At 36.2% G+C, this 23,280-nt stretch overlaps 2 protein-coding genes across 3 annotated transcripts; both read right to left on the reverse strand.

Annotated features, from left to right (window-relative positions):
- Window positions 1-682: 682 nt before the first annotated feature.
- Window positions 683-4,624, reverse strand: nsun4 (NOP2/Sun RNA methyltransferase 4). Of its 2 annotated transcripts, none has more exons than XM_043254488.1 (6): window positions 4,511-4,624; window positions 4,046-4,416; window positions 3,815-3,960; window positions 3,571-3,731; window positions 2,772-2,896; window positions 683-1,156 (listed from the first exon to the last, which is right to left on the reverse strand). In XM_043254488.1, the coding sequence occupies exons 1-6, from the start codon at window positions 4,601-4,603 to the stop codon at window positions 880-882; spliced, it is 1,173 nt and encodes a 390-aa protein (XP_043110423.1). In that variant the 5' UTR covers window positions 4,604-4,624; the 3' UTR covers window positions 683-879. The 2 variants fall into 2 exon arrangements, with proteins under 2 accessions (XP_043110423.1, XP_043110422.1); XM_043254487.1 differs by having other exon boundaries at window positions 3,815-3,969.
- A 1,254-nt stretch (window positions 4,625-5,878) lies between these two features.
- On the reverse strand, window positions 5,879-16,177 carry pif1 (PIF1 5'-to-3' DNA helicase homolog (S. cerevisiae)). The gene is made up of 13 exons (XM_043224218.1): window positions 16,071-16,177; window positions 15,260-15,825; window positions 14,661-14,790; window positions 14,445-14,570; window positions 10,080-10,233; window positions 9,627-9,741; window positions 8,863-8,969; window positions 8,504-8,643; window positions 8,104-8,210; window positions 7,932-8,019; window positions 7,495-7,640; window positions 6,392-6,583; window positions 5,879-6,142 (listed from the first exon to the last, which is right to left on the reverse strand). The coding sequence occupies exons 2-13, from the start codon at window positions 15,818-15,820 to the stop codon at window positions 6,089-6,091; spliced, it is 1,920 nt and encodes a 639-aa protein (XP_043080153.1). The 5' UTR covers window positions 15,821-15,825; window positions 16,071-16,177; the 3' UTR covers window positions 5,879-6,088.
- Window positions 16,178-23,280: the final 7,103 nt, after the last annotated feature.

The following is a 23,280-nucleotide window of genomic DNA, read 5'->3' on the forward strand; positions in this document are numbered from 1 at the left end:
AGGAGACTCTTTATCCTTATATCGAACGCGTTGTAATAAACACCCCAGAATACTCGATCGAAAAACTCAAATTCGCAAAACTCGCAATAATAACCGGATTATTATAACCACTATTATTGTTGAATCGATACTTATTATAATAATCAATAATTATTGTGCATTAAGCTTTTAGGCCTCGTGTTAATTGAAAGACTACATGAAAACGTACAATTTTAACTATTTAAAAATAATAAAAAATATACACTGTAAAACTATAATAAAAAATAATGATGATCAAATACAGCATCTAACATGTATATATGTTTTTTTAATTAATTTCTGTGCATCCAAATTATCTGCTCCATTAATACAAATGCATATAATATTCAATATTAATATCATTAACATTAGTCCTCTGCATGACTGGAAGACAGTGCCGTTTTAAACATGCTGAAAGACAATGTTATTCTCATTTTTTTTTCTAAATTTCTCAGCTAATAGTCAGTTCTATAATGGTATGTGGACGCCCCCTACTGACCAAACCTGGAATCACGTGAATAACTAAAGGGGGAATCGGTTTTCAAGAACGTTTTTAAAATTGCTGCATGCTCCACCCCTGAATCAGATCATTTGTATCATAGCAAAAAATTTCAATGCTATAGCCAGGAGGATAGAGTCAGCTGGAACAACAAGACTGTTTTGGTCTTTTTGCACAACACTGGACTTTATTAACAATTTAATAAAAATAACAACAATGGCATGATTTTCCTGTACAATACATTTTCAGTGGATTTATGTCAGCATCATAGGCTGAAAAAGTCTCAAGCATGGCCACTAGGGGGCACTACCGAAGCAAAAAATGTATGATAATGTTAGTTGGGCTAATATCCGACTGCCCACCTAGTTCATTCGTTCCAATTTACACATATAAATTGGTCCAAAGTTAGCGCACAAGTGTGGTAAAGCCAACTCCCCGACACTTAACTGCGGTGCAAAGTGGAAAGTGCCAGAAAAGCGTTGCGCAAACCATCTGAGGTCCTGAACCTGCACGGTGATTCCCAGCTCCTGCTGGGCGAGATTTATGGCCTGTTGTACCACACACTCATTCTGCAGCTGGGACAGAGAACAAGTAGAGTACACTATGTTTCCACCTTGCCGCGTGGCCTGGATCCCTGCCCTGAACAAATATCAAACATTGCATTGATTTAGAAGTCAAGTTCGCAGTCTTCATGGACACATGCACACATCGTCACAAAACAAAACACAGTGAATTAATAATATGATTGAGACATTTTTAAAAGTAACAGTTGACCCCGCAAAAATAATATTTGTACGGTAATAAATCCACTGTTGAGAAATGCCTTTATCCACATGTATGCATGTATTACTTCCTTTTACAAGGGAAACCTATATCCATCTTCTATTGCTAGTTTTTTCAAAAATTATATACCGTCAACTTTTAAATAATTTAAGTAGCAATAATATTTGATCACCTTGTCAATCTGGTTTTATGTCTGATTATTCAACAACTACTGCATTACTTAAGTTTACTAACGATGTGTTTGCAGCTGCTGTTGAAGCTAAAGCCACAGGTGTTATTTTTCTTGATAAGCTTTTGATTTAGTTGATTAATATTCACTTTTAGATAAGCTTTGTGCTATTGGTCTGTATGAAAACGCAATTATGTGGTTTAATTTATATTTGCATAAGAGAAAACAATGTGTATTATTAAATAATTTTTTTGGTTCAACAAAGAAGTGTGCCCCAAGGTTCAATACTAGGACTTCTTTTCTCTATTTATGTAAATGATTTACCTTTAATTTTCAACAGGTGTAGTGTTCATGCTGATGGCATAGTTATGTATGTATCGGATTCTGATATTTTAAAAATTCAAGTCTCTTCAGTATGATTTTAATATTTTACGGGATTCGATTTTTGGAAAACATATACTTTGTAGATTTGTTTTGGGGTGTTCTTTTTATACTAATCATTGTACAATGTATGATGCGCTCCAGTGGCCATCTTTGCCAACAATATGACATATTCGCTAATTTAATTGTTTTATTCAAATGTATTACTTTTATATATCCTTGTTATTTGCAACAATATCTTTTACCTTTTTCTTTAAATCATGAATTAGACATTAGATGAATTAGTAATTTTTTTGTTCCTTATGTCAAAAAAAAAAATATTGGTAAAAGGTCTTTTTTGTTTAATAGACTGTTTAAGCAAATTTTTAAGCAAACTGTAATTTCATACTTTACTTTGGATTGCGCATGTGTGGTATTTTTAAAGATGGTATTGATATGTATTGATATTATGATTGGATACACTGATCATTATATTTTGTATCATATATAGTTTTTTATGTGTTACTAGTTATTTTAATGTTTTTTTCCTCTTTCTTTAGTTAATGCTTATGTTTTGTCGTTTGGTGTTGTTTATGGATGTAATGTTAATTTGTGGTGTTTTTTTTTCTTTGTTTGTTGTTTTTTGTTGCTATGCTGTGATCGTGTTACATTGTGAGACCCCCTCAAATACGAGACGGTACCTTTCAAGGGGTTAATCCTAATAAATAAATTCAATTTCAAATGTTCAACTTTAAACTTGAACTGGCCATAATCCATAATTCTGCATCCTCCAGTGACATAGTCCTTCCCATGTTGTCCCCTCACACCAAAATCCACTGATGTCTTTATTTATAACTGCTATAAACGGTTTTCCTTGATTCTTGATCAGTGCAGATTTTTGGTTAATAAACAGTGCACAGATTTGCTAAAACAATTACTTACAGAAGCAGCTGTGTTTGCAAGAGGGGAAGCTTCTGTCTCTCTTTGGTCCTGGACCTCTTGAATATATTATTCTCTTCCACCATTGCAGAGTGTCTGTCTGTAGTGCAAGGGACATCTACAAGCACCTGTGAAAAGATGAACTGAAGGTAACAACACCCAAATTTGTACTGCTATCATATGCTTGGCAGAGAAAGATGCTGTAACCATAAAATTAAGAGATGTTAGATATTTTTAAAGTGTTAGTGACATAACATCACATTTTATTCGATCAAAAATGCAGTAAAAACATAATATTGGGAATATTTTTACAACTTAAAATAAATGTTGTATTATTCATGTGATGACAAAGTCAAATTTTCAGCAGTTACTACTCTTCTGATCCTTTAGAAATCACTCTAATGTTCATTTGGAAGAAATTTGACTATTTTAAATAGAAATCTGTTGTCACATTGTTTACTTCAGTCTTAGATGACTTATATTTGCTGTGATTAAAATCGCTAACTGGTTCTTTAATGCCTATATAGTGTAAGGCAGTTGAGTGCACTATATCAAAAAGGAGGTAATAAAATTAAAAGGACTAACTATATTTTACTTCACCCGTCATTTTGTTTTATTTTTAAAATTAAACTACACAATACTGTATATAACTGCATCTCTTGTTCAGTCTTTTTTGTTGACTTATTGTAATAATATTGCGATTCAATTCACATCCTGACATCTGTGTGTTAGTATAACATGGAATTGTCTTTTACGTCACAAAACATGCCATTCTTTTGCAGACATTTTGCCCAATACTAACTCTGTCAAAGCTTTTCTCCTCTGTCATGCCTAACTGCCGACCATCCATGGAAGTAACGTGGATTTTGTTTTCGTCTAGGAACTCTTTAGGCAGGTAGCTCTGAAGAGTTCTGCGTAATCGCGCTGTGCGGGAACCTGACAAGTCGTTCGCCCACAGACAACCTGAAAAAGAAACACGCCATGTCTCATCTGCATCTCCTGCATTCAAACCTTTTTGAGTGTTGGCAATATGATAGTTCACATACTGACTGAATGTGTCTGCAGGAGAGCGAGAGTCTTCCCTCCTGGAGCTGCACATAGATCCAATACTGTGTGTCCTGCCTGGACGTCCAACGCTAAAACGGGCAGCACTGAGGCAGCATCCAGAAGATAATATCCCAATATGCCACTGCTGTCAGGTCTAAGTTAACAAGACACATATATTAAACATAATTTAGGACACACCAAAGCAAATGAGAATTTTTAATAATCCTCACCCAGCTGGCTTAAATCTAGATATGTCTCCTTTGGGAAAAACAAGACATTTTATATCAGAACTTATACTGGGTTGAAGAGCAGCTGGTTCCATCTCCACTGAATCCCTGTGTGAGTTTGTGGAGTCCAATGAAGACTGATGGACTTCATTTCTGGTGCAGTCAATAGTGATGAAGTCTTCACATCCTTGAGCTTCTAATTCGGTTATTACATTGGGTGCTGAAGAGAAACCGTTTATCAGCGCTCCATACTTTTGTTCACACAGCATGGCAACTCTAACAGAGGGCCATTGTTCCCTTAACAGTATACTGTAGCTTGTGTCAAAGTTGTGCAGAGCAAGTTCAGTAGCTGGAAACTTGGGCCTTGTTGCTGCCTAATACAGAGGAATGCGGTATTATCTTATGTATTTGTGGCACTTTGTTTTTATGTTAAAAATGAATGAAACCGAAATGAAACTAAGTACTTACCCATTTGGTTTTAACTCGGTAGCGTCGCTGAAAAAATCTAATCGAGTCTCTAGATTTGCTTATACAAAATCTCGTGCATACGTACGCTGCCATGTTTGTGTATCATCAAAAAGCGTCCGCTGTTATTGTGCTCATTGGTTCCACTTTCATATTTATATTTATCTTCTATAATAGGATAATAAAGGTATTTTATTTAATTTCCCACAGAAATGACCTATGCCCATTCTTGAATTCTTAAACTGGTTTCAATTATTAGCTCGGTTTCATAACATTAATACATACAATTCTCGTACATATGACAAAATAGATAAAAAGAAAACAAAAAAATCAGCAAATTGTTACCAACTATGTAATGCGGGTCTTTATAAAGCTATTATAATGTAAGAACGTTCCAGAAAGGTTGTCAGTGAAGGTTTAACTCATGGGAATTAATGAGCTCATACTGACGTTGATTGAAATATCCAATAACGTTCGTATGTAATACTCATAAGTCAAACCTTTGCCATATTAGAAATCCTAGAATTATATACTTGTTATATTAAGGACCTCTTGCTTAATAAAGAACAGATGGTTCTGTTCAATACTGTGTTGTATAACGGTTAAAACATTAAAATGGTTATATAAATCATTAAGACTCAATAATGACATTGTGGTACCCAAAATAGTGTATTAGTAATGTTTTTTTTTTTTTTTTTTTTAATAGTATCATGTAATTTGCGTGTTTTGTCTCTTACTTGCAGAGGTGTAAAATACTTGAGTAATATTACTCAAGTATTATTTCGGGGTAATTTCGACTTTATTCAAGACTACTAATTTTAATAGATTAGATTTCTGAAGAAATTTTTTTTTTTACTCATTACAATTTTATTTAAACTTAAAACGTACATTACATTTTTATCCGAGAAAGCATGTTGAGGTAGCAAAGTTGTATTTTCTCTCCAAATAGATTATTCTTCTTTCTGTTTTGATATAGGCATTAGCTGTGTAATATATTGTCTGAATACACAAGCTTAAATGCAAATAATGAAAATTTAAATATATTTTTTAAATTAAATGTTATTAAAAGGTGTTTAAATGAACATTGTATGTTTGCTTAACTGTAATTCATGTTTAGTGATGCTCATATGAGGTAACAGAAGTTAATAATAGAATTTTGACAGTAGAAATTTAGACTTTTTAAATCTTAATTACATGATTTTCTCAATTCATAATTAGTTGCAAATGACTGTAGCAACAGTTGCTGAAAAAACTACTAAAATATTAGTATTTCTAAACTTACACAAGACACTGATTCATTAAGAGTGTGAGTGAGAGTGAGTCCACTGCCACAAGCAAAATACAATGCATGCCAACCTGACACTTTAGACATGTATAAAAAGCAGAAATTTTATTAAAAAGAAATACATGGTTACATAAAGCAGGGTTTAGGCAATATTCATAAAAAAATAAATAATCGCTCAGCTGGAATGCAGGGTAGAATAATTTACTCAAAAAGTGCAAACTGAATTACAATGACTCATGTTCCTGATGCATTCATGCACACAGTGCATATGAAGATGAGAGCTTCACATCACCACCTCACCAACGGGAATTCTCCTTATTGCTCTGTCCAACAAAGTCATTCATTGAGGACTGGGGGAAGAAAGTGATATTACAAATCAGAGACCTGCAAGAAACTTCCGACATAAAATTCAAATGATGCCGTGTTCAAATTAGGCCATTTCAATTCTGACAACCACTGTAAAAAATCATCCAGTAATTTGAGCTTCCTGGGGGACTTTTATTAGCCAATCTAAAATGATTTAGATTTATATCTTTTAAATTGAGCCAGTCTGGTCTAAACACAGAAAAGGGTATTCAACCGAGGAAGGGTGAACTGACCTGCATGAGGAGCTTCTCTTTTCTCAGTCTCTTATAAAAGAGCAGCACGTCGTGGTTGGCCTGCACTACTCGCGGATCAAAGTCCATAACACGTAGTCCTTCCAGACTCCGGGCACGTGACAAAGCAACATAGGCCTGGCCGCTCTCAAACACACGTGCCAAAGAGATCTCCACACAATCCAGAGTCATGCCCTAAACACGAATCAAGATACCCGCCATCATTGGATATTATCATATAGTATTGGATTATACAACCATGACACAAAACAAATAGGCAGGTTGGTCAAGCTGGCAAATTGTTAATTCAAGCCATGACGCTATTGAAGCAGGGGTGTCAAAAAAAAGGTACTAGAAGGCCAGTATCTTGCACTACCTGCCTGGAAGTTTCTAGTAAACCTAGTAAGACATTGATTAGCCAGGCGTTTAATTGGGGTTGCAGGACAGTGGCCCGCCAGGAGGGCACTATACTATAGGGAGTATGTAATTTAGCACTTAGTACTAAAAGAAATATTGGGTGACTAAACAAAACACCCAAACAAACCTGTAGTTCAAAAGATAAGCCATTAAAACGGTTCTAAAATACATTTTACAATATTATGAAACGGCAGAAGTGAGTAAGCTTGTCAAATTATTATAGTTGCCGAAATTAGTGTGTTATTCTCCTCCCTATAATTATAGTACTAAAACCAAATCAAGTCATTGTTGGGATGTAACACTGGAGAGTGTTAAACCCATATGGTTATGAGGAATCGATTTAATATTTTCCTCTGCATAGGGACACATGCAAGGTTTTGCCAGACAGCAATAACAGTTCAGTGCAGAAGGCACATAGTAAGAAAAGATGGCTAAACGTATCCCTAGTTAAAGAAACAAAACAAACCAGAGCCATAGCCCTGAGCATCTGCTCACGAAGACATAAAAACACCTTTCCCTGAGCCAAGTCATTTCATTTTAATAGCATTTTCAGTTATATCACGTGATAATTTACTCTGGGGCTCAAAGCAGTATGAGATCAACAGCACAATTGTGTAAAATAAGATTTCATTCCATGCGATCAGTTGATACAGGTTTGACTCCCGGTGGGACATGACAGCAGAGCTCACCTGACTCTTGTGGATTGAAATGGCCCAGGCCAGCTTGAGTGGCAGCTGTTGTCGGCTCAGGTACAGCCCCCCTGACGCTTTAAACATCCAACGCTCTCTCTTTAGTACTTCAACAGCCCCGCAAAGAAACCGCACCCGAGGGAGACCTGAAAGAGGAGGGGTGGTCACGAATTATGAGTGTCACAACATCTCACACAATGTTTATTACATACCCTCTGAAATATACTAGTGTTCCAGAACCAGCCAGATATAGAAATTAACAAGTGATGTTTAGCTAATATCATGAAGTCATGCTTTTGTGCTAAAAGAAAATAATATGTCCAGGTTGTATTTTAGGACCTATTTATTTACTTATTATTATGAAGATAGTGCAAAAGTGACAAATTAATAAGATGCGTTAGGAAAAGCGGCAGTCACCATTTTACAGTCACTAATACCTTGATTGCCTGGCTGAAAGTCAACCACTACTCCTCTGGCCCCATTCACTAGACCTCTCTGGACATCCAGGTTTTTAGTGAGCATGACCTGAAATAGAAGTTTCTTAAAACATTTGAAACTACAAATCAAGAGTAAAAATGTTTGCCTGTGAGGGTGTTGGGTAACACCTACCTGAGCTCCCACTTTGAGCTGTAACAGCCGACTCACTGGACTCTGTGCATCAATTGTTTGATACAGCAGAGGGTCACTATCCACGGCCTCGAACACTCGCATGACCCCTGCAAGAGAAACACATAAGAGACCACGTAAAGCAAAACGTAAATTTACGTTTGTTTGGACATCTTTTGTGAAAAAAAAAAAAAAATCTAAATAAAATGTACTTCTCCTATTGTAATTGTTTCTAGTGTTTTGTCGTCACTTTGGTTGCAGATTTCTAATATTTCTATTTCTGAAATCTCACTTCTATTCACTTCACAGCAGTACCAGAACGACTACCAGCTGATTCAACCAAAAAAAAAAAAAAAAAAAAAAAAACATCTTCAGCTTCAAATTATATTTATATATGACTAACCTGGCAACTGTTTGAGTTTATTCTCATTAGTGAGCTCCACATCATCCTTGTGTGTGCACAGCCTGGTTGCTAGGATACCATCCCTCTCGATGCTATGATAGGCGCTTCTCAGTAGCTGTGCAGTAACGTCCTCTGTGACTCTACAGAATGGGACCAATCAAGTGGATCAGATGATTAACTGACAGCTTAATTGATTACAAGATGGAACTCGAAAGTTGCCCACTGCAATTCAATTCCCTCCTACAAGAATCACCTTAGGCTGTGGGAGAAAAGAAGACCCTGAACCACACAGACTTTATCCCAATAACACTAAGAGCCAGTGACTCACTGCACTGAACTGTGGATGTAATGAGAAGTACCTGCCCACTCTCACAGCCTGGAGGAGAGAGATGAAGGCCTTGTCTGTTTGCCTGCGCACCTCCGTCAGCTCCATGTTCATATGGATACACTTCCGCCAGCTTCTCGACTGCAGGCAAAAATGCACTTATCTTATTCCTAAAAACGTCGACAGGGGAAACTCAAAACTGTAATAATACACAAAGAAATGAACAAAACTGGCATGTTCTATTTCGCTGAATTTGAAGTCATTTTAAAAACAAAAAGGTTCTTGACTTACATTGCAAACGCCTCAAAAAGTTCCACCATTTAAAGTCGGTTTCACCAAAACTTGCTTTAGGAAGTTTCATAAAGGCAAAGATTCATAAAACATTCAATTCAAATGGATTCTTTTTATGATTTATGAAATGTCAATAGCTAGCCACAAATGGGACAAAGTTCAGTATGTATATGTAGAGTTTTAATTTTTTTTTTTTAAATTGAACTTTCCTTTTAGAGCAAACACATATCAAGGCTGAAGCGGACAAGTAATGATGCCTAAAAGCTTAATCAATGAAGTTAACTAATTATAATTCTATAAGAAAAGAAACTATTACGCTGACACAGAGGAACAATATCATCGGCTTTAGAAGATGATGAACAATAAAAGACATTGAGAGCCAAAGAGTGCCAGCATCTGAAGTGGCAGCTATATAGTAACTGCAGCATATGCTTATAACAAACTAAATGATCATTCGCTGCTGTTGAAACAAACACTTATTCTTGGTGTGAATGAGGAAAGCAGTACCTGAAAACAAAAGTGTGCCTTGTCCTTTCCTTTTGCTACAGGTGGAAGTTGAAGAAAATCTCCACACACTATCAGTTGAATCCCTCCAAACGGCTCAGTGGATCTTCTGATGGATCTATATTAAAAAAAAACCCCACCAGCCATACAGATGATACTTGTTTAATAATGCAACTCTGGCCTAGTATTAATTTTGAGAACTGAATGTATTCAATTGCTATTCTGATCCAAAACACATTCAAATATTAATCTGCCTTCTGCCGTTTACCAGAAGAAAATTTAGAGTGATAAAATCAGACGCGACTAATCATGTTAAATAAAATTACTGAACTGTTAAAACAACAAAAATAACCCTTATCATTGCATTAATTGATGTTAAATTGAATTTTACCCATGTGGAAAATGAAGTGCACTGGAATAAATTGTTATCATGAACCGTTTTGTGTGTGTGTTCACCTGGCTACAGCTTCCAGTTTGTCAAAGAACTCTGCTTCCACCATTGAAATCTCATCTATAACAAGGTGTTTGCAAGACGTCCAGTGCTGCAGCACTCCAGGACGCTGCGCAAGCTCAACACATTGTTCAAGGGGAGCAGAGCCAGAACCGATACCTGATAACAAGAAAAACTAAAAATAACTTGTACGCAAGAGCACTTTTTATAGATATGAGAATTGTGTCAGTCATGATGATACTTCAAGAAAGTGACTCTATGCTGCAGTGTGTACACAGTGAAATGAACCTGGCATCCATGATTACTACTTAGTTTAGGATGAATGACCAATACCCGCTTCATAAAAACATCATTAATTGTAGGGCTGGGCGATAATTCGATAACGATAATTTTCACGATATAAATTTTCTCGATAACACGATAATGACAGTTCGATAAGCGCTCGATAATGTTTACGCACTATACGTAACGCTGCGCACGCATTTTGCAGCCTGCGCTTCTGGATGCCACACGCAGTGTTAGTACTATACAGCCATACAGTGTCAGTTGCACGTGTTGGAGGAGTAAGAAAAATGAGCGACAGTGAAGAAAATGCACCGTCCACGACTAGCTCGCAGGTCACAGACTTAGTTGACAAGAAAGGTCACTCAACTTCAGTAGTCTGGAGCTATTTTGTTTTTTTTGCAATCCGACACAAAACAGAGCGACGTGCACTGCAAACTGTGCAGACGACTCGTGCCATCAAAAACAGGCAACACCACAAACCTCTTTCATCATTTAAAACAACGTCACCCTTCAGAATACGAAGATGCAAAGAAATTACAGACCCAAACAAGTGTTGGTAAACGTCGTGGACCATCTACAAGCATCAGCGCAACTACCCAGCAGAGTCTCATGTCGTCATTTTCGAAAGCCGTGCCTTATGAGAAAAAAAAAAAGACATGGAGACATCACAAAAGCAGTTGCATATTGCATTGCAAAAGACATGCTTCCCATTAGTCTTGTCGAAAATGAAGGATTTAAGAATCTTATCCACGTTCTTGACCCGAAAACATTTCTCGCAGACAGCGCTTCCACGGCTATATACTGAGTGTAGGGAGACGGTAGAGCGGCATCTGCAAAATGTACAATTCTTCGCTACTACTTCGGATATATGGTCCAGTCGCACATCGGAGCCTTATCTGAGCCTTACAGTTCATTTTATAGACGAAGACTGGAATCTTCAGAGCAAATGCCTTCAAACAGCTTATTGTCCTGAAGATCATACAGGTGAAGTTATTGCCCAAGGAATGACTGAAGCACTCACCTCCTGGGGCTGAGTGAAACCAGACAAGTATGTATCACAACTGATAGTGGTGCAAACATGGTAAAAAGCTGCATCGCTCAATAAATGGACACGACTTCAGTGTTTTGGACATCGACTACACTTGGCTATTGGTAAGCATTAGTCTCCGTATTCCATCTAATAACAAAAAGTTATAGAAATAATAATAATGATGATGAATTTTAAATCAATATTGTATTTAGGGCTGCAACAACGAATCGATTAAATCGATTAAAATTGATTACTAAAAGTAGTAACTTTTTGGGAGTAACGTTAACTTATGAATTTACGTGCTGAATCTTGCGTTGTGTGTTAAAATTTTGAATTAAAACGGAAAAATAAAATAAAAGGGATACATCTGTCATACAGCGTTATTGTGGCTGCGTGTGTCACGTGACAAACATGACGCGTAGCCATGGAAACATTAAAGGTGAACGTTCTAAAATTACGGTTCGCCTAAAAATTCACTCCTACACTGCAAAAAGCTTTTTTACTTAGTAATTTTGTCTCGTTTCCAGTCCAAATATATTAAAAAAAATCTTAAATCAAGATTACTAGACAAGAAAAAATGGCATGAGAAAATTAAGAGATGCTTAAAACTTCTGTTTGAGATGCTTTAAATTCTTTTTTTGGAGTGCACTTTCTAAAGATTTTAGTTCTGTTTGAATAAAAAATTAATGCTTTAATTGTTTTTTTGTTTTTATCCAATTGATCGATTAACAAAAAATAATCGACTGACTAATCGATTATTAGAATAATTGTTAGTTGCAGCCCCAGTTGTATTATTGATGTGTTCTTAAATGTTAATGATTACAAGAAAGAAGCCATATTTAAAACTGAAATGCATAATTTAGCCTAAATATTTAATGTGGAGTAGTAGTAGTAATGATGCTGATATAAAAGCTAATTTATATAGTGCTGATGGCCTTGTGCTGCTCAATTGTTGCTACAGTATATTATATATATTTTTCTTTACATATTGTGGATACATTTGAAAAAATATTGTGTTGAAAAAGACAAAGTATCTATTTCATTCCTTCCTCAGAGAAAGCGGGGAAGGACAAGAGGGTGGAACAGGCTGTCGGGCTGTGTAAAAAAGTAGTGGCTGCCTTCTCTTTCTCTTGGAAAAGAAAAGAGACCTTGTGACTGCTCAGGAAGAACTTAAACTGCCCAGACACAAGATGGTGACAGAATCACCTACCAGGTGGGGCTCACGTCAAAAGATGGTGGCCAGGGTGATTGAACAGCACAAGGCTATCAGTCAGGTACTCACTGCTGACAAGAAAACCAGACACTTGGTGCCTACCTGGCAGGACATTGACGTTTTGGAGTCAATAAATGAGGGCTTGAAACCACTTCTTGAGTTCACAGATTCACTGTCTGGTGAATCTTATGTGAGTGTGTCCTACCTTAAGCCTGTGCTGCACCTCTTCAAAACAGAGGTCCTGAAACATTCTGATGATGACACACAGCTCACAAAGGACATAAAGACAGTAGTCATAGACTATCTCAGTGAGAAGTATGATGAGGAGATAACAGATGAACTGCTTGATATGGCATCCTTGGTTGATCCACCAAGACTCAATATATCAGGCCAGAAAAATTGAGGGAATCAAACAAAGAGCAGTTTCTGAGATTCTGAATATGGAAGGAGACCAAGGTCCATCCACTTCACAGGCTTCATACAGAACAGAAGAAATGGAGGCAGAGGGGGGAGCTGCTGCAGCTGTTCCTGCCAAGAAGCAGAGGAAGTCACTTGGCAGTTTTTTAAGAGGCCATCCCCAGCAACACAGGACTCACTGACATGCAGGTAGTGGAGATGGAGCTGGAGCACTACCTCATGGCTCCAGATGCAGACAGTGAAACAGAACCCTGGATTGGTGGAAGATGTATGACAAAAAATTTCCAAAAGTAAGCCAACTAGCAAGGCGTTACTTGTGTATCCCTGCTACCAGCTCCCTTCCGAGAGGCTTTTTAGTACTGGAGGAAACATTGTGACCTGTCATAGAGCAGCTTTAAAACCTGAGACTGTAGACAGACTTGTCTTTCTTGCACGTAACTTGTAGGGAAATGTCTTTGGCTGTTGAAAACTTGAGCAGTAAATGCTGAAAAATGGTTAAGATTGTTCTTTTGTTTATTATTTTTTTATTTATATTGTCAGACAGCTCAAACATTTTACAAAATGTGTTAAATCAGCTGCACAAAGGGATTGGCATGCTGAAAAGATTTGTCTATTCTCATTTTTTGTTGGAAGATAAATATACTTAATCACTTTAACTCTACATTTACAGTCAGAGCCATGTTACAAATGTTGTATAATTTTACAGTTCTTATTTTTTTATAAAAACGTTTTATATATTCTATTAATATTAATAATATTATTCTATTGATGTTGATGTAACTAGTAATATTCAAATCTGTATCTACCTCAATTGATCATTGTTTGAAAATTATTTGTCATGTTCTGACAATAAACTATAAATAATAATTAATTGTCTGGTTTTCTTTTATTCAGGAGAAAAAACCTGCCTTTAAAATCGCTAGATATAAAGATTTGACATTTATCGTGATAATTATCGATATCGACTGATAAGGAAAAAATTATCGTGATAATTTTTTTGCCATATCGCCCAGCCCTAATTAATTGTATAGGAAGAGCTTTTCTATACTGTAAAAAAGGACTGATTTTAACAGGAAAAAAAAATGAAAACCTGTTATTAGGGTTTAATGTTAAATCTAACATTGATAAATTAATGTTCATTGCATATTTCGGTTTAAGCAGTTTCAGTCAGCGTTTAGTGTTTGTGAATGATATGGAGCAGTTTCTATACATGTTCATATTTAAAAGATTCTTGTGATAGGCTTTCGTATTAGGATTTTCTCATCACCTGCATTTGGTGGTTAGTGCACTTAGGTACAGTTTAAAACGTTTAAAAAGTTTGCATTCATTGGCAGCGTTTTTGACTGATTAAGGAAAATGCATCAAGAGTACCAAAACAAAAACACTGCTCTATAATTCATAATCAGACATATAAATGTTTTTAACCTGCAAAACTGTGCAGAGTGGTCCCTCCTATGTGACAAGCCGCAACACCTGTGCTTGCTGTTGCATATGTGCTTTTTGGAGGCAGGGAGCCTATAATCCTTTTGAGCAAAAAGGACTTTCCAGTACCTAAAATAAAATCACGAACAGAGAAGTTGAAAATGCTTTAAAGTAAAAGAGCTCTATATAAATCAATGAATTTTTAAAAAATTCAATTACCTGCACTGCCAGTGAAAAACACATTCTTGCCACTCAAGACGGCATTAAGAACGGCAATTTGTTCTTTGCTGAGCTTTTGCGCCACAGGCAGAACCAATATGGGCTTCTTATTGGGATGGAGTGCTTTAACCTAAACAGGCAAATAATTATATTATTTCGCAGCGACCCTTGCACAATATTAAACAAGCATTGCAATTTAATGCAATGTACCAAAGCTAACCAATGTTAATAATTCTCATAAATACATGACTGAAGAACATTAATCTTTCACAAGCTTAATAATTAATAATTTCTTATCCCTCACTTTGAAGGAAATTATCATAAACATTTGAATATCAGAACTAAAATATTTCTTAAAAATAGTAAGACATGATTGATTACTAAAATTAATTTGTTTCTAAATCCAGCCAATATTTTGAATAGACATTAATATGCACTTATTGTCAAAGATTTAAAAAAAAAAAAAAAAAAAAACTGAGCACAGTGCAGGTCAAGAGTTTTTATTAAGGAGGTTAAAGCACTATAATAATAATAATAATAATAATAATAATAATAATAATGCTTCTGAATCGTCAAAACAAAAATATAATTGAACATACCGGACTAGAGTCACAATCAGGCCTGGGTCTTTTTACTTGCTTCCTTTCGCCCAAGACCTTATTGACAGATCTCTCTGAAGGACCTTTGGGTTGGATTGGTGCATTTACTCTACTTCTCATCTCGTTTGCCTTCTGCACATCTCTAAGCTGGAGAGGACTGAGGGTCTCAAACGCTCTAGGAAGGCCAGCTCGTAATTTATCCCTATCACTCATAGGCTTCGTGCCTTGGGATGCCTGATGTTTGATGCTGAGGGTTTTCAGAAACATCTTCAAACGATCCGGCGGGCAATCAGATACCAGAACCTGTGTGCTTTCTGGGATGAATTTAACAGTACATTTACCGTCCTTAGCAAACCGCGTAAAGAGCTGGAAATTCCGCAGCATGAAATTTTGAGGAGCTTTGCTATCGTGCACCCGCAGGACCATCTCTTGAAACTCATTCCTCCCTAATGTGACGGTGGCTTTGCGGATGAGCTGCCGTTTGATGGCTTGACCTGCAGGATTCAAGCGCTCCACTGCCACGGTGCACTGAAGCTCAGCTGGCTCAATGTGTCCCAACATTTCACCTGGAGACAACACAAAAGAACAGCATAAGGCGTTTGATTGACTCAACTCATGACTTGATTCATAATATAATTTAATATTATCGAGTCTAAGTTTATAGAAGGCTTGGTTTAAACATTTAAATCATTTGCAAAATGTATATTTTTTAAACATTCACACAAAACTGACACTGATCCCAACTGCGGTTTGAAATCGACGTTAAAAGTCACAAATATACATGTTTATTTAACGTAGAAGCGTAACTCACCTTCTTCTTGCACTGCTTAAACAGCGAGTCAAAACACCAGCTGTACATTCATTATGATACGCACGCCACGAATTTCAAATAGTTCCGCTTGGCAAAGATTGGTCAATAGTGACAAACTGCAGACCAATCAGACCAAAAGCATTTAAACGAATATCCAATCACTGCGCTTTAGTAAGCACCGCCTACTTGCGCTCCACCAATGAAACGACGTTGGTATTCATTACGTCTCTTTCTTCCTGGTTGCTTTTCTTCTTTTTAAAATACAGTTAAACACATTAATTAACGGACTATTTTTCTTATTCACGATTAACAAATTAAAGTTTGTTAAACGTCTTTCTTTCTTTGTTTCTAAAATTGCTTGGTTTTAAACAAAGTTATATAGATTTTAAAAAACAAATGTGTTTTATTTACGATTAACAAATTAAAGTTTCTTTCTTTTTGGCTACCAACCAACATTTTTAGATTATTTATGGTAGAGTATATTTTACAAACAAAACTAAAAAAGTAATATCAGTAATATCATATATGTGTGTGTGTGTGTGTGTGTGTGTGTGTGTGTGTGTGTGTGTGTGTGTGTGTGTGTGTATATATATATATATATATATATATATATATATATATATATATATATATATATATATATATATATATATATATATAGTAGTTAATTGTTACATTTTCTGAATAATAATTTTCTGCAACTACTCTCCCCATAGCATACATAAATCTAAATAAATATGCCTATCCAGAAACAGTTCTCATGTCTCCTATATATTGTCTTATTATTATTAATCAATAAAATAGTGATTTACAATTAAGATTGCTTAATCTAGGTCATTTTCACACAGGCTAGCATTTACTGTCAAGATGCAGTAAAAAACAAGCGTCTTTTGATTTAGTGGTGGGTAATTACATTTTCCAGTATAAAATATCAGTCATGGGTTGGTGTATTTGCGTAAACAAGAAGTGCTCTTTTACGTAAGCTGAGGAGGAAATTTCCAGGAATGGGTCACTGTCCCGCATCATTAAACTCTGTTCAGTACATGCAAGCTTTTCTTTAATTTACATTCATTGGCAAAAGGACAGCTGGCTGAGTTATGATGCTCAGGAGAGGTGGACAACAGAATCCAGGCTGACAGTAAGGACAGCCTTTACCTTTGCCTAGGTGGAAGAATAATAAACAAAAGTGAAAGATAATAATTTAAGTTAGCTTTGGACTTTTATTTTTGTAATTTTATTTAATTAAACTTTATCTTTAATATGCAAATAAGGTTATGAGTGAAACTTCACAGAGACTTGGTTGCAAAAATGTAATTAGCAATCATATTAGGAATTCATATCTAATCTTGCTTGCCACTCCTCCCCCAAGCAAACAGAACCGCTTCGCTAAACCTTCGCAAGAGATCTTTGCCAAGCAAAAAATTTCCCCTTATAAATGTCCCTTTAAAAATGCGGAACTGCCATGACAGGGTTTTATATGTGTGTTATCTGCAGTAGATATACGCTGCATCTGTGGTGTAGAAATAAGAAATACTCCCCATGCAGTCTAATTCATTGTTGAAAAAATGGCCCTCAGAAAACAGTGTTTCTAGCTTAAGCCTGCTATGACAGGAATTCCCCTTCATGACTGTGTACCAGCCAACCATACTCATTACACTCCTCATTATTTCAAAATGACTGCTGTTTGTGTAGATTATTTGCACTCCGCTGACATCTCTAATGACATCCTTCTGCCACATACATCTTGTGTAATGATCGCACATATCTGGTTTCCAGATTCTCACACCTTGTTTCCCATTAACTTGGGCTTTCATGCCTCATTTCTGAATTAGAAAAGTAAACCATGTTACGCTGTCACAAAAAGGCCCATCTGTAGACAGCCACTCAGCATAAAAATATGTTTTAGAGCTCGTTATCATTCCTGCTTGGATGTATTTATGCACAAAAGTAAATGTACCGATGACTCGCTTCACACCACATATTGACTCGACTCACATGCAGTCGAGCATCTATAAAGAAGTAAAAAGCGAAGGTCAAAAAAAACATTGGAGTGGAAATGTGGAAAGGTTAATGTTGTACAGCCTAGTTGAACCCTTGATCTGCTGATCAATTCGATGGACACCATATTGAGTTTTCAAATAACAAGACTGCGAGGGACACATTTATAACAGGGGATCTGTTTCTAGGGTTTATCCTGCTGTTATGGTTTCTGATATTCAGTTGAGTTTGTCTTTGGGTGCAGGTCTGATCTGGAAACAGACTGTATCAAACTGACTACTGATTTTAGAATAAGCATAAAACAGAGAGACTAATATGAATGCAATTCTACAAGTATAGTGGGTGTTAATGGAAGTGTTCCTGGATTCGGCTGACTTAATTTATGTAGGCTAACAATCCTTTAATTTAAAATGACATGACAGAGCAAGGAAGCATATACCACCATTAGGAAATTTTTATATTCTATCTATTATCCACTGGCTATAATTTTGAGACCTCAATATATGCGTAGGACTTATGCATTAGGAGTTTTCTCCAGTTTTGAGGAACTAAACCATTCAGAGCTTATGCAGTGTTCAATTAGGAGACAAAACAGTGTTGACAGAACCGAGGTAATGTGGCCATTAGAGCTTCTGCTTACAACACATTATATTTACTTTATGTTATACTTTACAATATTGTTATCGTTGGTAACAAGTTGCCAGGGGTTATTTTACTGAGTGGATAAGTGACACTTAATGAATTTGCTTCAAAAGTGCTTTTATTGAATGGTGTTTGCAATTTCCATAATTAGTATCGTGTGGAATTTGAGAGTTTGTTAAAGTTCCTTTTCGACACTGCTAATATGACATTTATTAAAATGAAATGAGATTAAAGTCATCATAATATAAAATGTATTTTACATTTCTTTTTTTGTTATAACATATTGCAGTATCCAATTTAAATTATTAATCTGTAGGCCATTAAATATATGTCATTATTTCAGATTTCAAATTTCATGATTTCATGTTAAAATCGTTAATAAAAAACATTAACGTCAATACAAGGCCGTCCATTATCCAGATGAGTTTGATCCTTTGTCTCCAGTAACCTGTCATTCACATGAATGGCTAAAGAAAATAGTAAACCTAAACGATCTACTGATCTACTGTAGTCAATTACTGATCAAAAAGCTATTTCACTGGAATATATGTTACAAGAACAAAGAAAAGATGATCATAATTGCTGTTTCATAACTTAAAATTGTATTGTTGACTCAGATATATGGATAAAAAGTAAGTAGAATTTAACCGCATCGTGCTGTAAAGATATCTTTCTGTAAATTTGTCTTGCAAGTCGCTACACATCTATAAGCTATATAGCCTCAAAGTTTCCTCCTTTTGGTCTTGTCAGATTGGATGTGTGCTTCTTTCGACATCTGCACCTATGTGGAATATAATTGCGAGTGTGTCAGAGAGAAAATTTTATATACAGTATGTCACATGAGTCACTTGCTCTGTGATTCCGACAACTTCAGAGATCGCCATTCACTCAATACTGCACTAAATGTCAGGTGGACCTATCTCAGAGCACAAAAGCAATAAGGACTAAATGAAATTATTGGACTTGATCAATGATCCTCAGCATGGGTGGCACTTAAGGGCTGAGAACAATTGGCTAAAGCTTGAATACTGTGACATGAGAAGAAATATAGCCTCTGCATGTCCTTTCTCAGACATCAGGAAAGCCCTCCAAAGGCAATTAGGTAATAGCCATCTGGCAGTAAAATCCTACTGTATATATTATATGAATAAAAAATCTGTTAGCATCTATATTGTAAAAAAAAAAACTTATTTACTTCTGTTGAGAATGAGAGATATATTTAGCTATCAAAGTCCAAACAAATTATAATTTCGATTTGTTGCAGCATGACTGTCAGAGGGACAAAAGTGAGGTATATATAACCAAACAAATATCCTTACTAACACTTTTTAGCTGACTTGATGTACGATAGATTGGTGATTTTAACAGCAAAAATCTTACAATTACAAACTTTAGTACCAAATATTGAAAATACGTCTTTTTTAAAAAATAGTCTTGAAAGGGTTTCTGTTATTTCTGCATTTGGGGAGATTATCATTGTGCTAAAGGTCAAAGGTGGGTCTATACTTATTAAAGGTCTTTTTTTCCCTAGGCTTTATTGTGTTTAAAGGGGGAAGTCTAACATGTTTTAAAGAAATAGTTCACCCAAAAATGAAAACTCATTATTTACTCAACCTAAAGTAGTTCCAAATCTGTATGAATTTCTTTGTTCTGCCGAACACAAAAAGAAAGATATTTTGAATAGTTCACCCAAAAAATTAAAATACTGTCATCATTTAGATAGTTTGTAACCAGGCTGTTTTGGGTCACCATTGACTTCCATAGTAGGAAAAAATACTGTGGAAGTCAATGGTGATCCAAAACAGCCAGCTTACAGACATTCTAAATGATGGCAGTATTTTCACTTTTGGGTGGAGTATTCCTTTAATATTTTGTCCCTTTACAGATGAATGATGTGATGATTTCCTGGTTTTATGAAGCCCCTCCCTATATGCAATAGGCTCAGATTGGTTAGCTGGCCCAATGTGTTGTGATTCATTTAGTGCAAAAACAAGCAAGCAAGCAAGTATTGCACACTACTACAGCAAACGTGCGCATCCAGGATTAGATCATCTTGTAGCTATGTGAAAAATATCTGTCTGTCTGCAAAGTGGAACAAAGTTCATTGATGGAGCTGACAAGCTGATGATCTGAATGTGAGCGAAAGATGCAGAGCAAGGGATGCTAGGAACACGATTAAGAACCGCTGCTTTAGAACACTGATTTTGAAAGTCGCTATTCCATTGGAATCGTTAGAAGACAGAATCAAAATTCATATATGAATAGATTTTGCATTGAACTAGCATAATTTTAAAAGACAATATCTCAGTTTGCATTGAACTATATTATGATCAAACAGAAGATATTATGATATTATGTTCAAACAGAAATATTACCCATTAACTACAGTTAAAAGATGTTAAATCACAATCATTCACCCCTTTAAGACTATATAAACAATATAGCCACAGGCATTTTCAACAAAAGTTGCGCATCACATTAGGTCTCTTCAACTCACAGTCATGAAAAACATTCCACAGACTTGGCAACATTGCATTATTATTATTATTATTTTAAATTATTTCAGAGTCTCGTCATGACATAGGCACACACCAGAGTCTGTACATGACATGGCCGCTATATCAGTTCATTGTCCTGTCATTGCCACCAATCAAGGGTCTTGTCATGGCTGCCTTTCCAGAGATTCACCCCATCATGGTCCTCATTTCAGAGCCTTGTTCTCTCATATCATGTTCATCAGGTCAGTGCAGACATTCAGCACATAAGCCCTGTCTCATCTACAAGTGATGATGCACATGTATTTGTCATTAAAAACACCAATACTGCCAAATTACCACAAAAAAACTGTGTCAAACATACCTGTATTTTTCGATTTAGGAGCTGCTGTGAATATCCCAAGTGATACCATAAACAAATCTTCTTTGCTTCAACTACAAGAATTGTGACCATCCAACAGTTAGATATTCTCTTATGGTTCAATACAGACACATCCTATTCTTGGCTCATTCACGTGCATGTAAAATTTGAAGCGACGTGACTTATTATGTGATCCCCGGATAATGTCTGCTCTCCAATCAGCTTGCAAAACAACTGAGGAGCAGACTCTTATTAAAATTCTTTGAACTCTTAATACTTCTGCTACTGGACTCAGCATTTAACTTCTAGAAAAACTCCTGAGTTGTTCCAAGGGATACAATCAATCAATCATTTTTATTTACATAGCGCTTTTAACAACACAGGTTGCATCAAAGCACTGATACACAGTTGATGTTAACCCCAGTTTGAGTAAGCTCAGTTTTACTGGGTTGTGAGGGGATTCAATGGTGAACAATCTGATCGTTTCACTGTACATAGAGCTAGTTCTGAGAGTAAGATCCTTAGTGATGAATCTGATGTGTCTAGTGCCCAATGTATGTCCGTCAGCCACTGACACCCAGGAATCACAAATTTACATCAATAAAATTAACAGCTGTCCCAGAATCTAACAGGGCCAATGTCTCAGTGTTGCTATTTTCAAATATTTGTGAAATGGGTAACTCTAATGTAGTTTAAGAACAAGAGTTAAGACTCCCCGTAAAGGAGTTATTAGCTTGGGGTCGTGTGGACAGCCTTCAACTGTCCAGGCAAACCACATTATAAGCAAAGATGATTACGTCCCTTCCCTCCTTCTCCTCTGAGCTGAAAGGGGTGCAACCTAACTGCATGAGCCCAGGATCATTGGAAGTCATGACGAATGGCTAGATCGATTACTTTTTCCAGAGTTTTGCCTTCAGTAATCTACCATCGTGCTCCTTCAGTGCCCTAAAGCAAGCAGTTGTTTGCTGGCCTCCTTTCCATTTGCAGTGTGTTCAAACATCTCCCAAAACGGTCACAGGAAACTTTCAAAAGGAGGGGAAAGACATTCTACCTCCTTCCCATACAGCGGTAGCCCAGTTCTTCAATAATCTCAGAGTCAGACAGGCAAGAATCAATCAACAGCGACTGGAAATACAGGGGCAAGAAAGAGAATAAACAATACCAGGCAGGAGTCAGGGAAGGCAGCAAACAGTGGAAGCAAGATCACAGAGGCAGGCAGCAAAGATCATAGAATAGTCCTTGGTCATACATGATAGGATTTTAGAAATACAAGGAAAAAACAGTAATGTTCACCAGGGCAGGACAAGACATTGGGGAAAGTCTATGGCTATAACCAACTGAGATAAGAGAGAGCCATAGAGGTCTGATATGTGACAGCTTTATATTAAAAGTGAAACAAAAGTAAAAATAAGAATCAATTTTTTTGTTTGGCTCTTTGTGAATCCATTTCACTACTGGATAAGAATTATTTTTGTATTAATTTCATTGAAGACTGAACAAGTACCAAACCACAACTTTCACAAATGATAAAGACCAATGGTAACAATTAAAATTAAGGTAGCCCCATCTGCTTTCCAATTAGCTTTATTTAGCTATATTTTATCAGTAAACAACCAAACCTTTTTTAATAATTTTCTGGTGGGGGATGCATATGTTTTTATTGTTGAAATTCAGGAAGGTGGTGATTTTGAAGTAGTGACATCTACACTTGAAT

The sequence above is a fragment of the Puntigrus tetrazona genome, chromosome 2 (assembly GCF_018831695.1).
Source record: "Puntigrus tetrazona isolate hp1 chromosome 2, ASM1883169v1, whole genome shotgun sequence".
Lineage (NCBI taxonomy): Eukaryota > Metazoa > Chordata > Actinopteri > Cypriniformes > Cyprinidae > Puntigrus > Puntigrus tetrazona.